This window comes from Xenopus laevis, chromosome 4L, assembly GCF_017654675.1.
Source record: "Xenopus laevis strain J_2021 chromosome 4L, Xenopus_laevis_v10.1, whole genome shotgun sequence".
In the NCBI taxonomy this organism is placed as follows: domain Eukaryota; kingdom Metazoa; phylum Chordata; class Amphibia; order Anura; family Pipidae; genus Xenopus; species Xenopus laevis.
In genome coordinates, this window is record NC_054377.1 from 55,910,319 (window position 1) to 55,934,164 (window position 23,846).

At 37.6% G+C, this 23,846-nt stretch overlaps 1 protein-coding gene across 2 annotated transcripts in view; it reads right to left on the reverse strand.

The window, feature by feature from the left end:
• Positions 1 to 3,660: 3,660 nt before the first annotated feature.
• Positions 3,661 to 23,846, reverse strand: part of hnf4b.L (hepatocyte nuclear factor 4, beta L homeolog) — a 38,426-nt gene continuing 18,240 nt past the window's right edge. For both annotated transcript variants that reach the window (XM_041590187.1, XM_018257955.2), the window contains 7 exons: positions 17,673 to 17,779; positions 14,030 to 14,185; positions 13,022 to 13,109; positions 11,861 to 12,013; positions 7,368 to 7,604; positions 6,107 to 6,229; positions 3,661 to 4,441 (listed from right to left, as the gene is read on the reverse strand). In XM_041590187.1, coding sequence (XP_041446121.1) covers positions 4,311 to 4,441; positions 6,107 to 6,229; positions 7,368 to 7,604; positions 11,861 to 12,013; positions 13,022 to 13,109; positions 14,030 to 14,185; positions 17,673 to 17,779 — 995 coding nt within the window. In that variant the 3' untranslated portion in view covers positions 3,661 to 4,310. The remainder of the gene's footprint in view (positions 4,442 to 6,106; positions 6,230 to 7,367; positions 7,605 to 11,860; positions 12,014 to 13,021; positions 13,110 to 14,029; positions 14,186 to 17,672; positions 17,780 to 23,846) is intronic.

Below are 23,846 nucleotides of genomic sequence, written 5' to 3' on the forward strand. Positions count from 1 at the left end.
GTCATTTAGGCTCACCAGAGATGTTAACTATGCTGCTGAGCTCTTTAGGTATTTTGGATACGTCCCTCTGCTGTGCTTAGCTCTAGTTCAAGCTTGATAAAGGGCCAAACAGGGCTTGAAATATTTTAATGCCCTAAAGTGTGCAATAAAGCCATTTTAATCAAGAGAACAGTAGTGGTGATGTTCTAGTTTGAACAAAAAGCTTCCACATTGCGCATATATATCACTTGATAAAGGGCCTTGAGCCCGAGACAATAAACGCTATTGTTAGCAGCTAGTACTGCATTATTGTCCTTTCTCTCAGTAACTCCATATTATTGTCCAATTCCTGCACCTGAGGTGGGGGTGTAAACTGAGATTGAGAGGCTATTAACATATCTCCAGAAGTGCAGTCACCTCTATAGTGTGATATATTTATAGTAAGCAATGGCTAATTTAGGAAGAATTCTGCCAACCAAATTTCTAAACAATTTGCTTTAATAATAAGGCACAGTTAATATAATCTGGTGAGACGGCTTGGCTAAGCACACAAATTGTATTGCTTTATTCTCCGTGCATTTGTACTTTTTCACACAGTAGTCAAATCTAATTATATACAAATCTACTGCACACCATTTTTTGTTTTCTTTTGAGCTTCCCTACAGTAGGTTTAAACACTACTGATCTGCCCATGTACAGGGCCCACTATCATCCAGATATTCATGGTTCAGGTTTTGATAAAGGAGCACATTGACATGTTTATGTGGCTTATCCAATGGGTCCCTACAGGCCCCAATGGATGATGCAAACATAGGTCCTCTGATCAGGCCTAGATTACAAAACTAGCAAATCTGGCAATTTATGGCCACTTTAAGGCTGCTGTACAAGCCCCTTGTATACAACACTGTAAGAAGCAAGTGCCCCTGAACTACAGAGATGAAGAGACTATTAGGATTTATGTTTAATCATATCAGCCATCAGGACTGGACTACCAGTCATATCCTGAAATATATCTAATCTTGCTTTTTGTTACTGTGTTTAAAATTTTGTGTGGATGAGATGTGGCTCATTAACTGGTAGATTTCACTGCTGTGGGTTATTATGTTATAGATGGACCTATTCTAAAGCTTTTCATGCTGGTTATCAAATGACAGTACTGTATATGTATAAAATAAAGAAGTATTCTTCAGAAAGGTCAATAATATATGTATATATATATATATTAAAGTTAAAATTATCTACACACAATAAGCTGAATGTAGTGACTGCATCCCAACAGGAGATTTGTCCTTGCTAGCCCTTTTATTAAACATCTCGTGGGTGCCCACTTACTAATAACACACCTTTTGCTGGTTAAATCTATACATAGGGGATATTTAGACAACTTAATTACCAGTACATCTATAGGTTATAGATGAGATGCTTGTAGGAAGGAGAACTGGCTGGTTTGAGCAGTGGCACATGGGATATGTTGTTGCCCTATGCTACAGCAGATAACAAAACATACTTAGTTACCTTCCAACTGGCAGTAATGTGAATCGCTAATTGGAAAACATGCACATTTTTGTTTGTTTTTTTTAAACACAGTCAAGCTCATTTATGAGCAATGGGCAAATCTGGGACTAGACAGTGACCCTTGCAAACAAATTAGTGATTAGCTATGTGCAGCCAGCTGCACCAGGTATGATGAGCACACGTGTTTGGTTTCCACTGCACTAGGGCTTATTTAACTATTAGTTAATAATCCTGAATGAGAAAAATGGAACACCCAACAGTGGAACACTCCCTATAGGAAGTTCCTTACCAGAGATTCCTACAGACAAGACTCATTTCCAACTGACTGTAGCTTCAGTCAGTAAGGTTGACAACCCTAACGCTAACTCTTAAGATCAAAACTTATTGAACCTGTGGGTGAAATATATTTATATTATTTTAATTTTCTATAACAAAATCTGCTCAATGTTTAACAAATATATGTTCCATTTGAATGAACTATGCTACAGGCAAACAGGCAATTGTCAATCAGTGTCTAAAACGTAATTTTCATTGAGGCGCTTCTCTCCTGCTTACGTCAAGCACCCAAATATAGCACTGGTTATAGCTACCTACATTAGATAGGGCCACACAAGGGGTTCCAGCCACCTGTATGGCCTTGGCTATGTCTGCATGTTGCTTCAGCTTTTCTGTAAACTAAGACAAACTGGAATTTTAAGCTCATCAATATTTGTTTTCAACAATGTTGCTTCATCCACATGTTGCCCAGTGTCTGCTCACTTTTTTGTTAGACAATGAATTATCATCCCGAGTATTTTATGTCCTTGTCATCGTAATGGAGGCTTGCAGCATGTTAAATGTTTGGTAATTAAAGTGATACTGACACTAAAAAATGTATTTCAAAATATTAATCTACATGAAAAGTTACCAATAGGTCATGTTGATCGTTTTTCGATGATCGGTCTGCTTTTGTAAGTAATTGTTACTTGAAGTTCCTAAACCTGACTGCCATCATGACTGTCCCTTCTTAACCTGTCCGTTTCTAATGCTAACCGACTACTGCTGCACAAATATGGCAGCCCCCTCATAGAGAAACAGGGTAGTAAGAAAGTGTATTGTAAAAGCATCATGCAAATACTTTAATGGCAACATTACAAATAGCATTCAAAGATAATGTTATGATAGATATTAAAAAAGTTTATTTTCTGGTGTCCGTATCTCTTTAAACTGATTCGGTTTCTCTTACTCCTTTTTATATGCCTTTTATTTGCTACAGATAGTTTCTGCTGTAAAATAATTCTCTTTCACAATAACTGGGAATTTTGGAATTGTCAGTCCTGTTGGCCGTAATTACAGAACGTTATCACTGAGTTGCAAGAGTACTTTAATCATAATGTTCTTAGCAAGTCTGCTACTTGAAATGTTTTTTTACATCCTTTGTTTAATTGTAATTTTATATGTAAAATAAATTTGCTATCGACCGAGGCGTTAGTGTGTTTGTTCATTTTTTAATTCATATCTTTCATATGGCAAACATAAGTCCATGCTTGTGCTATCCATAAGAATAATGAGTCCATTGGGTTAAACGAAACCTTTATGGACAAAAAATGTCTATATTGCACCAAGCAGAAATGTTACTTCTAATGCAAATACCAAAGGTGGCAAACTAGGTGAAGTTCTAGTTACTGGTGATTTAATAATGATAGTGAGGAAACTTCAAAAAAAGTAAGTTTTGCAGGTGCAGAAAACGGTGCACGTCTGTCCAAAAACTCTCAAAATTCATTATTTAGGGAGGAAGCTGCCTGCTTCAAGATGTATCAGACTGGGCAGATGGGACATTGCGAAAAACCCCAGTGGGCCCCAGCCTTCATGGGCCCTGATGATCCAGGCCCACTTTCTTCTCCCCAGATCAAAGGAGTAAAATAAAGGAGGAGGGAAGAACACGGCAGTGCGTGGGGGGGGTGCAAGTTTGGACGTCATTTGTAAGCAATGAAATTTTTTTAATTTCACTACCTCATAGTATTTTTATTCTCTTCTTCGACCCCTCACCTCTGGCTAATGAACTGCCAGTTATTGCAGAGTACTCATTATACAACTTCCAAACAGATCCCCCCCCTTTTACGTGTTTCAGAGGACCAGAAAAAATTGAGTAAATTTGAGGTCCCTGTAATAAAATGAACAGCCAGACATATTCTGTTGTTTATTGTTTTCACTTGTTCAAGTATTTATATTTTTGGAAATACTTACCATTTACATGAACTCATGACTCAATAACAACTGCCATCTATTTTTTTGATGGCAGTAAGGCCAACTTGTGTATGAACATGGCAAAGACTATCTTAAATGCAGGCAAATGTCCTTTGATTATAACCATTAATGGATGGGGAGAAAAGAGTGTATTTTCATCTATACCAAGAATGTAAGCAGTCAGTGGTCAGGAAGATGGGTTTCAGGTGGTCTTCATTCTTAATTCCTTGTGAATTCAGTGGAAAATATTAACAATGATGGAATAGTTTATCTGACCTTCAATTTAGCTGAATTCAAATTGTCATGAATATTAGCATGTATTGTGCTCTGCACAGTGACCAGACCTTTGTCCCTGTGTATCTTCACCAATGAGCTGTTTCTGAATTGACAGGGGTTATCGGAATCTTCCAAGGATTAAAGCAGAAAGAACTGCATTTTTCTCAAATTATTATTGCACAGGCTAAAACATCATCAATAATTGCTTGAAGCTAAAATAATTGAACTTGTGTCCCATGCGCATTTTATTTGTAGGGTCTGTGTAGTTCTCTCTAAGCACATGAAAATGAATTTGCAGGCAAGATGGTTCTCCTCTATAGCATTTCTTTTTTAGCAATGACAGTGCGTGGCATTAGTGGGATGGAGGATAGAGTGGCTGTGTTCATTTTGTAGTCTTCACCAGTTGGGTTGAGGGGAGGTGAAGGTAGAGAAGTTTCTGGAGATGCTAAAAAGAAAAATGATAAAGCAATGCTTAATAAGAATGTGTCCCTTGTACTTTTACCCCTGACATCACCACAATGAAGAATACCCATGCTATCCCTGGGATCTGTCTAGTGGAGAATACCCCTGGCATCTCCACAATGGAAAGTACCCCTACTACCACTGACATACAGAAGGCAACACATCAAGAAGACAAGTGACCAGAACAAGCCAAACACATGGGTATCAAAGCCCTAAAGAAACAACTACAAATTTAAGTAATTGCAATATATTTGTCTAAATCTGTCTTTTACAGGTGGGTAAAATATTATTGTACGTTTTAAGGAAATACCCTACAGGCTGGTGGAGACCGACCGACCGGTCTGTTTGTCACTTAAAAAAGATACAGTCATTAGAATAAAAGTGCTGCAAGTAAGAAGTGCTAACCAGTGAGCCACCATGTTGCCTCCTCTCATGTTTCACTGCATCTGCTATGTCAGGCAGATCTTTAGCGCTCTCAGATATTACACTGTGCTAATTCATTTGGTAAAATAAGAAATGCCAATAATGTATCAGTCTGCAACAGTTGGCCCATAACTTAAAGGGATACTGTCATCGGGGGAAAAAAAATTCAAAATGAATCCGTTAATAGTGCTGCTCCAGCAGAATTCTGCACTGAAATCCATTTCTCAAAAGAGCAAACAGATTTTTTTATATTCAATTTTGAAATCTGACATGGAGCTAGACATATTGTCAATTTCCCAGCTACCCCAAGTCATGTGACTTGTGCTCTGATAAACTTCAATCACTCTTTACTGCAAGTTGGAGTGATATCACCCCCTCCCTTTTCCCCGCCAGCAGCCAAACAAAAGAACAATGGGAAGGTTACCAGATAGCAGCTTCCTAACACAAGATAACAGCTGCCTGGTAGATCTAAGAACAACACTCAATAGTAAAAACCCATGTCCCACTGATACACATTCAGTTACATTGAGAAGGAAAAATAGCAGCCTGCCAGAAAGCAGGGACAGCTGGGAAATTGACAAAATGTCTAGCCCCATGTCAGATTTAAAAATTGATTATAAAAAAATCTGTTTGCTCTTTTGAGAAATGGATTTCAGTCAGAATTCTGCTGGAGTAGCACTATTACCTGATTCGTTTTGAAAAAAACATGTTTTCCGATGACAGGATCCCTTTAAGTAAAGTTTCACGTGGCAGAGCATGCTCAGTAAGGGCTGAAGCCGTCAGCATCTAATGAGTTAAATTATAACAGTTTAGCAAGACAGGGATCAAGCATTCTGAGTGACTATTGGGAAATATGGTAAGGTATGAAGCTAGGAAATTTTTAAAGTACAAATTTTAGAGAATGGTTTAAAAATAGAAAACAAGGGTAAGGGTTTAAGCAGCTAATAGTAATAGTGGACAGGACAGGCCTTTATTTGGTTGATTAAAATTAGGAGGTTGTTTTTTACTCCAATGATTGAATAATGTATTATTTTGCCACCAAGTAAATATTATCAGCTGGTAAGATTTTCAGACCTGTGTGATGGAGCAAGGTAAATATGTTTGAAGCACATACATGGAGTGGGCTGGCCTAAATGGGGTAAAATGATAGAAAGTGGCCCTACCAGACTTGTACATGAGCAGTTGGTTTTAGTTTTACAGCAAAAAAAACAAAGCAAATACTTACAGGAGGATACAGTGTGTATCACCGAATTAAGGCTGTGAGGATGGACTGTGGGTCCAGGAAGTAGATCAAGGTTCAAGCTGGATTGTCCTGAATTAATATATTGACCTCCATCCATAGTTGATCCTGTGAATACATTAGGAAAGGTAACATAGTGTTTGGTTGAAAAAAGACGCATGTCCCTCAACTTCAACCTTTTAACCTGCCTAACTGCCAGTTGATCCAGAGGAAGGCAAAAAACCCATCTGAAGCCTCTCCAATTTGCCTCAGAGGGGAAAGAAATCCTTCCTGACTCCAAACTGGCAATGGGACTAGTCCCTGTATCAACTCGTACTATGAGCTATATTTCATAACCCTGTATTCCCTCACTTGCTAATAAGCCATCCAATCCATTCTTAAAGCTATCTAATGTATCAGCCTGTACCACTGATTCAGGGAGAGAATTCCACATCCTCACAGCTCTCACTGTAAAAAACCCCTTCCGAATAATTAGGCAGACCCTTTTTTCTTCTAAACACAATGGGTGAACTTGTGTCAGCTGGAAAGACCTATTGTTAAATAAAGCATTAGAGAGATTATTATATGATCCCCTTATATATTTATACATAGTTATCATATGACCCCTTAAGCACCTCTTCTCCAGCGTGAACATCCCCAATTTGACCAGTCTTTCTTAATAGCTAAGATTTTCCATACCTTTTACAAACTTAATTGGCCTTCTCTGTACTTTTTAGGTATAGCCTAAAAAAAAATTCATACAGTCACTGAAATAACAGTATACTGTAGCTTATTGTGTGCACAGAAGAGCCAAGAGTGTGTGTTACTTGCCATATTATGGCAAACTGCCATATTGCTGCCATTGTTTGAATCTACTGAGCCCTTCCCCATAGATGAAAACTTCCATGTCTAGCCATTAGTGGTTCTGTAGCTGATAAGCGGATAAGCCATGATCAGTTTTGGCTCACCATTTATGCTTGTATCATACAGTTGATGTACATGAATTGTATAGTAAAAAAAGCAATTTTGGGCAGGAGGCAAAAAGAGAATTTGTGGTCTACAAGTTCTCGCTAATGGTTTACTGCACATCATTGTGTCTAGCACATGGGAAGATTCAGACCCCGAATTTTTACCCTGAGATACAAAACTCCTTTGCATGGGTAGAGTACAAGCATCAGTATTTAGAAATGCATATAAAGCAAGAGGGATATGTATAGAGCAGGTATGAAAAAATAAGGAAATGTAATGTAATTTCATTACACTGTACCTCCCAGTAACATCTCCTGCAGTAAGCTGTCTATCCGAGCAACTCCAAAGAGCTTTGCAAATTGAACCTGTTCAATCATTTGCCACGTGATACTCTGGAGTGGTGGAAGGAGAAGAAGGATGTCGCTAAACCTCCCCCTGGAATCATACTGCCGGTCGTTAATATAATCTTCTAGATTTACTTGTACCTGGAACCGCATGTTCTTCACTTTTGTTGGATCACTAAGTCCTTTACAATCTGAAAATAAAATTGAACTAGTTGCTTTATAAAATCACCAAAGGTGCCAAAAAGTAAGAGAGGTGTTACTAAAAATCTGCTTTAAAGCTAGAAGAGTTGCTTTTTCAGTGGCCACTGAAATCAGTTGATTCAAGTGAAATCAAGACATGAAGAGGGTTATTTACTAAAATCTGATTTTATCTAATTTTCTTTAATAAAGAAAGCTTAACCAAACACCCATCCATGATTTTACCTTATTTATCATTATAATAACCCGAAAAATCAGATTGTGGAAAGACTCAATAAAATCAAGCGAAACCCAGAATTGTACAATTTTTTAAGATTTTACTCCTGAATTGCTTGTTTTGGGTTATCGCCTGAAAACCCCAAATTTTTCAGATTATAGTGCTAAACCCACTGCAGAGCACTATATCTTCAAATTGGGATAGGGACATCTGTCATTGATTTATACATGACCTTGACAGCATTGTGATGCTGGATTTTCAGATTTGGGCTTTTTGCAGCATTGGGGTATATTAAATCTCAAAACATTTAAGGTGTTTTTTTTTCCACAAAAAAATTAAGTTTTTGCTCCAAAAACCCAACCAGAAAAAAATGGAGCTTTAATAAATAACGCCCAAAGTGTTGGACTTGACCGACAAATTGATTAAAAACCATGTTGCTTTAAATACAACAGAAGAGCATTTTGGAATTGTATTATTATTCTTTATAAAGCGCCAACATATTGTGCAGCACTTAATAGAGATTACACATCATTCCCTGCTCCAGTGGAGTCTGAGGTCTAAATAGCTATGACATTCAATGTTATCATGAACTAATTAACCTGCCTGTATGTTTTAGGGGTGTAGTAGGAACCCGACAAAGGTGCATTCTACCTCTTTGCAAATAGTGCCCTAACTGGAATCAAACCTAGGACCCCAGCACTGAAAAGGCAGTGCTGATCATTCCCCCATCATGCTGTCCTCATATTGTACTAAATTGTGCAAAAGAGTGCAAGTGTGGAAGAAGGAGAAGGTATTTAATCACAATCTTTCTCCTTATAAACCTACCTGTTGTTTATATATGCAACATAGTGAAAATAGTATTAAGATATAAGTGGGAGAGCAGAGGTCATTAAATAATGTTGCAATGCCCTCCTTAAAAACACATCCATAAAAAAAAATTAGAATCTGGGTCTGAAAATATGTGTTATGTTTTGGGTAGCTTTGGATGAGTAGAGTATAATAGTGCTTTATTAGCAGACTTTTGCAGCCATTACACAAGAGTCACTTTCACTTTTAAGCTGTCAGGAAGTATGCACAGTATAAGTCTGGGCACAGTGACATCTACCGGCCATTTGTTTAAACACCACATAGTAGGAAAGCATTTGGGCAAATGTAATAAACAACAACAATGCATCTTAAAGCAATAATATACATTATTCACATCACATAGTCCTTGGTCCATGCAGGTAGTTTTCTGATTCTCTTATAGAATTCATTTTCTTCAGGCCTATTGCAGTTGACATCAGTCTTTGAAAACAACTCGGTGCTGAAGCCAGTCCATAAGGTAAACGCTTGAACCGAAACAAACCATCATGGGTGATAAATGCAGTGAGGTCTCTGCTTTCCTCGTGCAGTAATACTTGATGATAAGCACTCTGAAGATCCAGAGTAGAAAGGGATTTTGCTCCTCGGAGTTCTGAAAATATTTCCTCTATGTGTAGTAAGGGATGATTATCCATAACAACTGCTTTATTAGGTTCACGGAGATCAACACACAATCAAATACCTCCAGTTTTCTTCATTGTTACAACAATTGGTGAAACCCATTCAGAGGATTCTGATTTTTCAATCACATCACCAGTTTCTTTAGTTCCTGTGAGACAGTCTCCCTTATAGAGTAGGGCAGTTGCCTCAATTTCTGGTGTACTGGTTTTACATCTGGTCTCAAATTAACTTTGTGTACAAAGTTCTTTGCACAACCCAGTGAAGTGTTGCTTTGTAGTGACATTTTAGACACTAGCTGTGTGGCAGGCACTGGTGCTGTAGTAAAGAGACCATCAACTAATTGTAGGTTTAATGCAGCAAAGAGATCCCTTCCAAGTATAGCAGTACCCTTATTCACAATGTAAAAGTCACATTTTGCAGTATTTGATTCAAATTGTACAGTCAATGCAAGCAACCAAGCACAGGGATTGGATCCTGGTAACAATCAGCTCTCTCAAAGCTGCTACAAATTGTTCTGTGGATTCACCATTACGTTATCCACGTTGGCGGAATTTCAGCAACCACATTTACTCTTGGCACGAAAAAGTTTGTCATAGCAGTAAGAGCAGTTTCATAAGCATCATCAGGTAATGGTAATGTATAGAATATACGCTGTCCCTCTGCTCCCAGGCAGTGAATATGAAAAGCAATCTTTCTAGCAGCAGAAATCTCCCCTTGGTCAGCAGCAATAACGTAATTTTCAAACATACGGATCCAAGCAGTAAAAGGTATGGTAGGCTCACCAGGGTTTGGAAGAAAAGGTGCAGGCTGCTGCAGAGGTAGAAGAGCCATCTCATTGTCAATTTGTTATGTTTTGGGTAGCCGAGGATGAGTAGAGTATAACAGTGCTTTATTAGCAGACTTTTGCAGCCATTATACAACAGTAACTTTCACTTTCACTTTTAAGTTGTCAGGAAGTATGCATAGTATAAGTCTGGGCACAGGGACATCTACAGGCCATTTGTATAAACACCACAATATGGTCAACCACCCGCTGTCTGTCCCCAACCTTTATTACCTGTGAGCCACAATCAGATGTAAAAAAAGTTGGGGAGCAATGCAAGCATAAAAAATGTTCCTGGGTACTGCAATTGGCCATCTATGTGAACTGGCAGACTACAGGAGGCTCTGTTTGGCAGTACATCTGGTTTTTATGCAACCAAAACTTGCCTCCAAGCCAGGAATTCATAAATAAGCACCTGAGTTAAGGTCACTGGGAGCAACGTCCAAGGGTTGGTGAGAAAAATGTTGCTCATGAGTCACTGGTTGGGATCACTAGTCTAAAGGGTTCTTTGCACAAGCACAACACAGTGAATTTATCATTATGGTGGCCCATCACTTAAGGCCACAATATGCACAGTATTAGGAGAGTGACTATGAAGATTTTCATTCATCCAGGCCATGGTATATCTAGTATAGGTAAATCTAAAAACAACTGGACTTGCTGATAAATCATTGAAGACGTTTTACTACTCATCTGATCAGCTTCTTCAGTTCAACTGACTGGTGTGGGAAGTTCTCGGCATATAGACTAATCCATCCAATCACAATGGCACATTGTAACTCTTCAACATAGTCATCCCATATGTAGCTGGAGTGTCGGAGAAACTCAGGAGGATTTTCAACTAACACCACGCCCCTGTGTTTTTCAAACCTAGCAACACACTGAGACAAAAACTGGTACACCCAAAGGATCCAACACCAAAAGAAACAAAGCAATGTGGTATATGCAGTCCAGTGTAGCGAGGAGTGCACAGATCTATACATTGGGGAGACAAAACAACTGCTCACCAAGTGAATGGCTCAGCATAGGAGGGCGAACTCTACAGGGCAAAACTCAGCTGTCTTTCTACACCTAAAAGACAAGGGACACTCCTTTAAAGATAACAATGTCCAAATCTTGGATAAAGAAGACCGCTGGTTTAAAAGAGGTGTGAAAGAGGCGATTCATATGAAGGTGGAGAAACCATCCCTGAACAGAGGCGGGGGCCTTCGACACCACCTGTCTACTACATACAATGCTGTTCTAACATCTGTACCCCAGCGGTTTCAGAACACTTCACACATCCATTCATGCAACTCTCACAAGTAACACCTGTTTGTAGGAGTTGCATGACACATTGGATAATCCTATCACAGTAACTTCACAGAATCAACACCTCACCAATTTCAGATTTCACCTCTTTGAAGAGTTACAATGTGCCATTGTGATTGGATTAGTGGAAGAGTTTATATGACGAGAACGTCCCATACCAATCAGTGGAACTGAAGAAGCTGCTCGGATGAGTAATGGAACGTCTTCAATGATTACTCAGCAAGTCCAGTTGTTTTTAGATTTACCTATACTAGATATTAGGAGATTGGCTATTAATCTGATAAAAGTGCAGTACCGGTATATGAATGACAGATTTTTGTGTAAACTGAACAAGAATATTTATGATTACTGGAAATTACATACTATTATGTGCCATCTTATTCTACTATTACTTTCAGTTTTGTTTCTCTTACCTGGATCAAAGAATATAATTGCTTTAAGGCATGCATATTCATTGTCATCAATTTGAATTTCACGCAGAGGTTTCACCAACTCATCTAAGATTCGGGAAGCGACACGGGCAACTTCAAGCTCTGGGCAATGCATTGGCATGATAAAATCATTACCTGTGACAGAAGCAGTATTTAAACTGTAAGCTCTTTTTACTTGCACTGCTTAGATCATTGTCATCACTATACCAATGTTACCACAGTCAGATAAATTCTTAGTAAGCTGCCTTTAGATCAAGTTTTAAGATATATATACAGTTCCTTGAAAAATACTTGAGGCCCCCATTCATGGACAGATATAAGCTGCCAACAGATTAAGCCGGGCTTCCTCGATTGATTTCTAGCCAAAACTCGGTTTGATTGGGTGGGTTTAAAAATCCCATTGCATCGAGGACAGCATCTGGTTGTTAATGCGGTCCTCGATCCGACTGCCCGTATTCTTCCCATTGTGATCAGATCGTTGGGCCCTAGAGTCAACAATCAGATCAGCCTGATATCTCCTACTTCAAGTTGGACACATCGGGAAAGATCCACCGAGCAGATCTCCCTATGTATGGTCATCTTAAGATGCTTGGCCAATCATTTCTTTTTATTGACTGGGGGCAGTAAGATCCAAATCCCACCTGTCCAATAACAGGAGTGGGTGGCAGGGTGGGCTGGGATCCCTATTTATGCTCCAGCAACAACCAATAAATAAGCCAAAACAAGTGCCAAACAGTGTGCAAAGCTGGTAAAAATTACCCCAAGAAATGTAAAACTGTTACTGCTTCAAAAGGCATTTCTATAGTATATTAAATTGTGAGGATTAAATACTTATGCAAATATCTTTCAGTTTTTTACATTTTTCTTCAGATTTCTTTCTTTAGTAATAGAATTCACATGAAAATTCTAAACAATAAAGGGCAAGGCTCTGGATACTTTTGCATTACACTGTTTAGGGGAACACTTTACACTTTGGTGTTAGTGAGTGTGACAGTCAGTGTTCAAAACAAAAAAACCCACACATTTGTACATCGCTGCAGGATTTGCATGCTTACACAGCAGTTAGTAGGTGCTAAGGAGAAAATGTGTACTTTTCGTTCAGGTAGGACAGTAAGGCTTATGTATATCCCAGCTGCACCTTACCTAGTAACAGAAAATCTTTGTAAGGAAGCGAACGTTTAGCGACTCCCAAGAGAAGGTGAGCCCCAGCGTGTGCCCTGAGCAGTGCAACCTATGGAGAGCATAAACACAAATATTCACATGATGCCAGTGTTATGTCAGATGGAACAAACAGCTACTTTCTAAGCAGGACCCTTAAGGGCAAACTAATTAAATAAATAAAATTGTGGGTTCAAATATTTTCACATTCAAAAGTTTGAATTTTCTTGATTCTCAAAAATTTTGATTGAATAAATGTGTCCACTGAAAGCTGCTGAGATTCTGTAGAAATCAAATGGAGGTGTATTGTCAACATTCAAGCTATTTTATATTTAATTTTTAAATCGAAAGAACAATGTGGTTTTTGTGGCAGTTTTTCTCCCTTGCAATTGAGTATCTTCAATTTCACGTTTTTCACGTTTTCCATAACTATGCTAGCTGGTCAAGAGAAATAATCATGGTTTTTTTTTCAGCTATCAAATTCTGAAAAAACTCAGATTTGGAAATTGATAAATTGGACTCAACACAAAGCACTTAGCTTTAGTGGACATGCCACCCTCTTTACTAGTGCAAGAGATACTGCTAATCACTGTTGTACCAATTACAGGCATGCACCCTAGATATGCTGTTAGCTTGGCCTCACACGTTTATCTGTTTCATTGAAACTATTCAGATTGAGCTGAAGTTTTGAATATGTAGACAAAAGAGCAAAAAAAGGACCGCAAACAGCTCACCACTCTCCCCTCAGGACAGGTGCGCAGTCAAACAGTGTCCGCACTGTACACTCAACAAAAATCGAAAGGCAGACGGCACTTCTGAAAATGGGGTTTATTGGAGTTCCTGCTGGAAAGACCTAATGCGTTTCGGGAGTTAACTCCCGAAACGCGTTAGGTCTTTCCAGCAGGAACTCCAATAAACCCCATTTTCAGAAGTGCCGTCTGCCTTTCGATTTTTGTTGAAGTTTTGAATAGGCATCTTTTAGCTCCAATTTACCTGATCATCCAGAGGAAGCTCACAAAAGGCTGGGATGTATTTAGCCCACTCTACCAGGAGAAGGAGCTGTTGTTTCATGGACTCACAGACATCACTAATAGAGGCAATTTTCTTCATTGAAATATCAGAACTATGAAGTGGGCTCAGAGGGGAGTACTGCAGGAAAAGACACAAAAAGAAATTTAGAGTGCATTAATAATGTTTTACATTTCTGCAGCTTACAACATTTTGTAATTCTGTTAGAGGCACCCTGGTTTGTTCCTTTACTTTTTTTGCCATAAGCAGGTAATAACAATCTCGAGGTCTAGTATTCCACAATTAGCAATCAAATGTTTGCATAGTAGATGCATGATGCTGATTGGTTGCACTGAATTACTAGACCGGAAATGAATAATCACCTATTATAAAATTATTCCAAACTGTGAGGTTTAAGTGGACTATTTGCTCACTGGCCTGTATCATATAGTATATATATACATATATATGATTCCTGGGTCAAGATTTTATACCTAACTACTAGATCTAGTTCAAAAATGTTCTAATGTTTTTAAAAGAAAATATTAACATTGAATTTCAGTAGTGATGTTTCAGCCTGTCTGGTGAAAGATACAAGCATGTGAGGTCTGGGTGATAAAGGATTTTGTACAGGTATGAGAACGGTTATCCAGAATGCTCGGGACCTGGGGTTTTCCGGATAATGGATCTTTCTGTAATTTGGGTCTTCATGCCTTAAGTCTACTAAAAAAATCAGTTAAACATTAAATAAACCCAATAGGCTGGTCTTGCTTCCAATAAGGATTAATTATATCTTAGTTGGAATCAACTACAAGCTACTGTTTTATTATTACAGAGAAAAAGGAAATCGTTTTTAAAAATTTGGATTATTTTGGATAAAATGGAGTCTATGGGAGACAGCCATTCTGTAATTCGGAGCTTTCTGGATATCGGGTTTCCGGATAAGGGATCTTATACCTGTACACCCAGCCATAAGTAAGATTCCTCCATCATAAGGGTCATTTATCTGAAAAATGCTTTACTCTGCTTTCTGCTGGATTTCATGATATTGGTTTCTCCACAAGATGTAGTGAAAAGTTTTAGGTACCAATTTAATTTGATTTGAATTTGATTTTTCACTGTAGAATTGCAGTTTAGTATGATCTGTTACATTCATAGCTTGCACAATGGTTTGGGAGCTGATCAACGTTCACCAATGAGTTCCCAAGCGACGCTACAGCAAGGAAATTCAATGTGAGCATGTTTTATTGATGACAATTATAATTTCTTAGGATGGGGGCAAATTTGGCAAAAATGACTGTCAATGTTCTTGGTTAAAAAGGGTACCTTTTTAACGTTCTTGCAAAAGTTGATTTTGCGCTGGCGATATGGGGACTCATTTGCAAAAGTTGTATAGTGTGCAAAGCTGTTATTCAACTGTGTCCCTTTTGCAAACCAGTTACTGAGATAACTGCAATGGTTAGTTCATCCGATACCACTCACTTTTATTCTGGTATATTTTGGTATGAACATTTTAACAATATATTTTTTCCACCACATGCATTATATTGTTACAAATGCCACATGCTTAATAGGATGAGGTTGATCCTCTTTGATAAGAGATTGGCTAACCTAATCTCTGTTCCAAATCTTCATTTTGTTAGGCATACCTTGGCTGTCATGTATAAAGACTGAGAACTCCCTCTTGTGTAGCATTTATCTATTTAACTATGCAGGAATGTACCTGAAGAACAAAGAATTTCCTTGATTTCTTTTTTTTGTCCGTTTTGTTAGGTTAAGACTGGTGAGTGGATGCAGGTCTCACTAAAGCCTCCAGGAGGCACTCATTTACTGACTATGCCATAAGACTTTTCTTGATACTCTGTTTCCCTGAAACGATTTGCTGTTGTCACTTTGCCCTTCATAATCCTGGCATCAGTATAGAGACGAGATATCCAGAGCACATACTGTGTGCTGTGAGTGAAGACATTGTGCAGAGGACTATAACATTCCTCCAGGACTTGCTTTTAGTGCACTGCAAGAGTTTATTTCAAGGGAAGCTTTAGAGTTTAACTAGTTTTATACTGAATATGTATCTCCATCTAGACAGGAGCAAAATTAATTGTTCAGAGGATGATACTTAACATACTAAGAAATGTAATCCTTGCTTTGTACACCAGCATTTACTGAATCTATTTTGCTGAACAGCAAAATACAAATTAAGTTGAATTTTTTTCCTGTTTTATGTCAATCTCTTCACAGCAATTTGGTATTTGTTTTCAGAGAGACGAAGAACAGATACATAGAGGTAACACGGTTGGAGATAAGTAAAGTCAGTGCTGCCATATACAGAAAGGTGCAGAAATGTATTATTCTAGTGTTGTAAGTGAGCAGTGTCGGACTAGCCCACCGGTATACCAGGAAAACTCCCGGTGGGCCCAGGTGTCAGTGGGGCCTCATGCTGCTAAACTTTTGGCCTATTTCATGGCCATTCCCTATTTCTATCAGAACAAAGAGGCTAAATAGATGGAATATGTATAAGTATAAAGAAAACAAACTAGGAGAATAGGAGATGAAGAATATTAGTACTGAGAGTGGCCCCCTGGTCTAAGGGTTTATGGTGGGCCCCTGGTCTAAGATTTTTGGGTGGGACCCTGGTGTCCCAGTCCGACACTGTAAGTGAGCCATTTTACCTTTCATCATGCAATTCTGTCTCTTATTTTCATTTGGCAAGAGTAATAATGTTTTTTTTTCCACAAGACAGCTTAATTATATAAGATAAACTCTTTAGCATCCATAAGAATTTTTCTTTTTGTCAATAAAATAACAGAATTGTCATTTTGGCTTTCTTGATTCTATGTGGGGTGGTTTGGGTTTAGATAGTCAGCCATGTAAGGCTTATCAGAATTGGGGGGAAATGAAATCAGGTAAATTATATAATTTAGCAGACTTTTGGGAATGCTATCTTGGACCAGATATTACTACAAGTATAGGACCTGTTATCCAGAATTCTCAGGATCTGGGACTTTCCGGATAAGGGGTCTTTCTATAATTTGGATCTCCATACCTTAAGACTGCTAGAAAATAATTCAAATATTAAATCAACCCAATAGGATTGTTTTGCCTCCAATAAGGATTAATAATATCTTAGTTTGGATCAAGTACAAGGTACTGGTTTATTATTATAGTGGAATAGGTAATACTTCTCAAACATTTGAATTATTTACTTAAAATGGAAAAAATGGGAGATGGCCTTCCGCTAATTCAGAGCTTTCTAGATAATGGGTTTTCAGATAACGGATCCCATACCTGTACTAATGCATTCCCAAGAAAAATATAACAAACATTATGCATCAGTAAACATCAAATGAATAATGGAGCAGGAAATGTCCTCCAAAATGTGTTTGTTTATATAACTCCATTTAGATGAGGAGTCATTTCCCTAATGTTTGGGCTGCTGGCACATCTGGCAGTGAAAAGATTCTATTTGCCAGATATATTTGCCCAGTTGCCCTCCAACCATTGGTGAAACACAGCTCTCAGCCCGAGCAAGGGAAATGCTGTCAGTTGAGTTGTGTAATGATGATAGTTTAATGTATAGCTTTTTATACATTCATTTTGAGAATATGTAATGAAAAATATGTTTTACCTGATGCACCATAGCCTCAGCGTGTGTAAGAACACTGATGGACAGGGAACCATTGTCCTCATAGCTGCTTCTGCGCATACTTATCCGGTCACGTTCGTTTTGCACAGCTGTAACAGAAAAAGGGCACCCTATTATTATGCTTAGTGCTGCCACCTAGCTGGTATTTTACCAGCCTGACTGATAAAAATGGAGCTTGACCCCAATTTAATTTATAGGAAATAAAGAAGAAAAATTCAAATATGGGAAGCCGGCAACCTAATAATGCTTGGTTTTCTAATATATATATATATATATTATAACATTTATATTCTTCCTCTCTTATTATTTATTCCCTATAATTGCATAGGCATCAAGTATCAATTTAACATCAGCACTGCTCAGACCCTTGATTGGTCAACATCAGCTGAATGCAAGCATACATACAGGCGTGACATCTATTGTGAACAGAACTGCTCATCTTTCTGTGTGGGAATAGGCCAGAAGGGATAAACTAAAGATTGTTCTAAATGTTTTTGTACTTAATGAAAAGTAACAAAGTGTAAGTAGTCAAGTAGTGGAAAAAAAAGAAATTATTTTGGCAGACAGATTTAGGGTTCACTGAAAATAGGAAAGCTGGGAGGTTATAGGATAATTTAATAATAAAAAATAATAATAAGGTTGCAGTAGAATAACTGGTTAGGATGATGGCTTGCATTTGTATGTTAAAGGCAGCTTGAAAGAATTAGGCATTTTAAAAGATAATAAAACTCTCAAATAATAATATATATTATACCAACCAACTAATTTTAAATACTGGAATTTGTTGTACAGTGTACTTATGTACTTATTTATATAAGATGCAACCGGGTTGCTCTTGTTGTCTAGATTGCCTCTACAGTAAAACAGATTGTCAGTTTCTTTGACTTTCAGTAAGGAAGTTTAAGTGTATACATGCTAATATGCAGAGACATGGTGAGCATGGTGTGTGTGTGTGTGTGTTTGTGTGTGTGTGTGTGTGTGTGTATATAAAATCATATTTCTGCTGTGAGTGTGCAAGTGTGTGATAATGAGAAAGCAATGTTGAAGAGCAGGGCTAAAACTAAAGATTAATCAGTAAATGCATTTGAATGTTTAAAGGGCTAAATTAGCTTAGAGTATTACATATTTTTCTAAACAAAGTGTTGAGATAAATGAGTTTCACGATTTCAACTTGATCCTACAAGTGTTTAACATGAGTGACTTATTAGGAAACATTTCAGATTGATGTGAGAGGCTACTTTTTATTAAGTTAAAGGGATCCTGTCATCGGAAAACATGTTTTTTTCAAAACGCATCAGTTAATAGTGCTACTCCAGCAGAATTCTGCACTGAAATCCATTTCTCAAAAGAGCAAACAGATTTTTTTATTTTCAATTTTGAAATCTGACATGGGGCTAGACATTTTGTCAATTTCCCAGCTGCCCCATGTCATGTGACTTACTTGTGCCTGCACTTTAGGAGAGAAATGCTTTCTGGCAGGCTGCTGTTTTTCCTCAATGTAACTGAAGGAGTCTCAGTGGGACATGGGTTTTTACTATTGAGTCTTGTTCTTAGATCTACCAGGCAGCTGTTATCTTGTGTTAGGGAGTTGTTATCTGGTTACTTTCCCATTGTTCTTTTGTTTGGCTGCTGGGGGGGGGGGGAAAGGAAGGGATGATATCACTCCAACTTGCAGTACAGCAGTAAAGAGTGATTGAAGTTTTTCAGAGCACAAGTCACATGACTTGGGGCAGCTGGGAAATTGACATATGTCTAGCCCCATGTCAGATTTCAAAACTGAATATAAAAAAATCTGTTTTTATAAAAAAATCTGAGAAATGGATTTCAGTGCAGAATTCTGCTAGAGCAGCACCATTAACTGATTCATTTTGAATTGCCTCTTTAGAAACTTGCAGTAAAACAGCTCACTATTTTGTGAATAAATGCAAAATTCGACTTATGCCCACTCTGGCAAGCTCTCGCAAAACGAAACATTTATAAGTGGTGATTATGTCATCAATGTATCACAGAATATCAGTACTACAATTTGGGTTTGCATACAAGTGCTCTGCATGACAAGTATAGGCATGTAGATATGCCACTGAATTACATGTAATTTACCTGCTGCATTCAATATGCAAAGGAAGTGGTTGGGGTTCCCCTACATCTATATGCTTACAAAAAAGGGTTTATTTCTTAACTAAAGCTAGCCATAGACGTACATATTATAGGCTATTGATGGACGAACGATCATCCGTGGCAATCTTCCGACCTGCTACTAACCATTCATATTAATATAAAGTATAAAAGAGAACAAATCACATGATGTTCGGGTCATTAATCGACAGACAGCAATCATATGACAGTTATGTCTGACAAATAGTAGTTATAGTCACCCATTGATAATGTCAGATAGGCAATACATGCAGAGATATTATTGGTAGCTGATATAAGTCTTTTAACCTGTCCAATTGACTGAACGACCAATCACCATGGTACACACGCCACACACCGTCCGAAAATCGTACAAACCTTTGTTTCATACGATAGTATTTTTGTGTCTATGGTCAGCTTTAGATTCATTACCTTCTTGCTACATAACTGCAGCACAAAAAGAGAGACTAATATAGACGTATACAGACTACTATAACACACATTACATGCAGTAAATTAACAAACATTGACGCTAACTATATAAATTGTAGTGTATTAACAATCCCCTACATGGCAGCCTCACTTTATGGCCAAAAGTGGCATTTGGCTAGGCAGTGCGTTACACAACATTATTTTATCATTACTGTTCAATATTGGTGTTATTTTCCTCCTGCATTACAGTGCCACGTTTCACCCTTGTGTCATTAGGATTTAGTAATCTTTATTATATACATGAGTCTCTCAATTAGTGCTGTGATTGAAATTCTATTTCAGAACCAACATGCCCCTTTGAAATAGTAGAAACACATGGATAATATTTAACTGAACGCCGGTTATCATTTCAAACAAGCATCAGGAGATATTTATTACACCTGTAAAATAGAGGAGAGGTCAAGCTCTGCACTGCAAAAATGTTCTGAACGAAAACTTCAAGATAACAGTGTCCTTACTTTTTTTTATAGATAATGAGATTATAGTTTATAGATTACGAGATTATATCTTGTTTAATCTTTGCAATTTTCTAGGAATTTGTATGTATTTATTATTAGCCTTTTATTTTATAAAGTACTGATTTGGTTCATCAGACCCTGCTCTAGTGAGCTTACAATCTAATGTAGAAATTGAACAATTCCCTGTGGTCATATTCAGTGGTAAACGGAGTTCTGATCACCTTAGTTCCCCCTGAAAAGACTGTAATGATGAAAAACCCCCATGTGTGTTTACTGTAATTCAACATTTCCAAAACATGTAAAATATGGGATAAAAATCAGGCAGGAAACTGGGATTTTGTTAGAATTGATTATTGTTTTGCCTGTTATTGTGACCTGACTTTGCACTTGCCATCTACAGCCCATTGTTTCATTGCACCCCCGCAAATGTACAAATTTACAGCAGAGATCAAGGCATGCCGAGGCATAGGGGTAATTATATTGGCCATTTCATCCTCATCTTTAGAAGCTATTCCCTGAAATTTACTTTAATCTTCACTACTTCCATAAAAGTGATCGTTTAATACGCTAAGTGCAAGCAATAAATTGTGCATTTGGAGACGCCAGGGGGACGCTAACAGATGTTTTAGGCACAACCTCAGAAATGTGAGCTGGCGCAGAAGAACATTTCAAAAGTTAAAAATGTTTGAAAACAACCGTCATGCTGTGTTATGTCTGTAATGCTCCAAGTTTTTTGCTTAATTGTAGTGTTCTCTGTAACTGATCGTTGGAGTTCACCGCAAAACACTGATAGGCTTTCCCTAAGCACATGCTGTATATTTATTTTTAAGTAAAAGAGCTGCACAGTTAACCCAGCAGGGGCCAGTTTGGCATGCGGTAGTGGGTTGGAATGAAGTTTATAGCTATCGATACACTTTGCACTACTTACACTGGCATAACTACTTATAGTGGCTCTACATACCAATGCTGCTTTTCTAAGGCAGATTGCTCAGCAATCATTATTTTTAATATAAGTTTATTAAACCACAAAATAAGTTTATAATTGCAACTGTGCAGTAGAGAACAGACCAATGGCATATGCAGTCCGGTGTAAACAACTAGTCTGATCAAAGCTTTCATGGCCATGCAAGTACTTGATTGTGCCTCATCATAACAGTGAATTTACAGTTGTTTTATAGTATCTTTCTTTCAAGTAAGGTCATGGTATGTTTATTACCTTTGTAACATACATTATGCGTGGGAAATCTTATACTGTATATACTGATAAACCCTTTAGATATATATGTGCAGACTCATCTTTAGCTTTGGAAACATGTTCCTCATCAAGGCACGTCTCAGCAAACAAAAGATATTGATAATGGGAACCCTTATCAGGAAACCCGATAGTCTCATATTATGGGAAGACCACCTCATATAGGGGTATATTTATCAAAGAGTGAAGTTAGAGATGGCCATAGTCCCCTGGAGTGAAATTCCATCATTCCCCATTCATTTCTATGGGATTTTCAAAGGCCTATTTATCAAAGGATGAACTTTCACTTTCACCCATTGAGAAATACTCTTTCAAAAGTCCCATAGAAATGAATGTAGAGTGGCGGAATTTCACTCCAGGGGACTATGGCCATCTCTAACTTCACTTTTTCATATATACCCCATAGAGTCCATTTTAAGAAAATAATAGTATATTTTTTGGCTATTTCTTGTCTGTAATAATAAAACAGTACCGTGTACTTTGCTTTATATAGGGGCAGATATATCAAGGGTTGAATTTCGAAGTAGAAAAAGCTTAGAAATTCGACCATCGAATTGGAATACTTCGACTTCGAATATCGAAGTCGAAGTTTTTTTTACATCTAATTTGGCCATTTGCGGTCGAAGTAAAATCGTTCGACCGAACAATGAAATCCTTCGAATCGAACATTTAGAAGGATTTCATACATCGATCCAACGATTTTTCTTCGACTTCAAAAAACGCTCTAGAAGGTCCCCATAGGCTAACATAGCACTTCAGCAGGTTTAATTTGGCGAAGTATTGAAGTCAAAGTTTTTTAAAGAGACAGTACTTCGATTATCGAATGGTCGAATAGTTGAAGTATTTTTACTTCGAATCAAATTCGAAGTCGTAGTAGCCTAATCGATGGTTGAAGTATCCTAAAAATTACTTCGAATTTCAAATTTTTTTACTTCGAAAATTCCCTCGAATTCACTTCGACCCTTGATAAATCTGCCCCCAAACGAGTACATGTTTTATTAGTAGATTTATGGTATATGCATAAAAATACCTTATCAGGAAAACCCTGAGCATTCTGGATATTAAATCCTAGACCTAGACTAGCCAGGCCAGGTAACAAACGCTAATTGTTTACAAATGCCAAAAAAGTCAATTGCTATTGCACAATATATGATCTTGATTAGGCCTTGGAATTTCAATGATGCATGCAGGCAGTCGATATTTCATTGACAACAGAAAAACCATGAAAAACAAGGCTGAACGTTCATTCAACCCTAAGCTGACACTGAAATTTATGTCAACTGTTACTGCACTTGCCATTTAAAAACAGAAACATCTCTGATCACTTTAATGTGTTGTGACCCTGCAGGGTGTACAGTTGTATATACAGATTATATTGGGAGGTTGTATTTTTATTATGTTTCCTGTAGGTGTAAGGTGTTGTAATATTGCTACAACTGACATGTCTGCATTTCCTGTATATAACTGCAACTACCACAATTACAGTAAAATATATAAATGTAAAGTGCAGCTGCACTGTTGTTGTATATGGCCAGACAAATAAAATAGCTTGTTCCCATGGCACAGGATACGGAAATATATATCATTCCTATTAACTGAGGAAATATATATTTATAAATTCAAAGGCCAAACTGAGCACACTTTTACTTAGCATGATGCATACATTATTCAGGTATGGGAAGCGTAATCTGGTAACCCGTTATCCAGAAATCTCTGAATTAAAAAAATTTGAATCAAATAATTAACACTTTCTAAATTGTTTCCTTTTTCTCTGTAATGATAAAACAGTACCTTGTACCTGATCCCTACTAAGATATAATT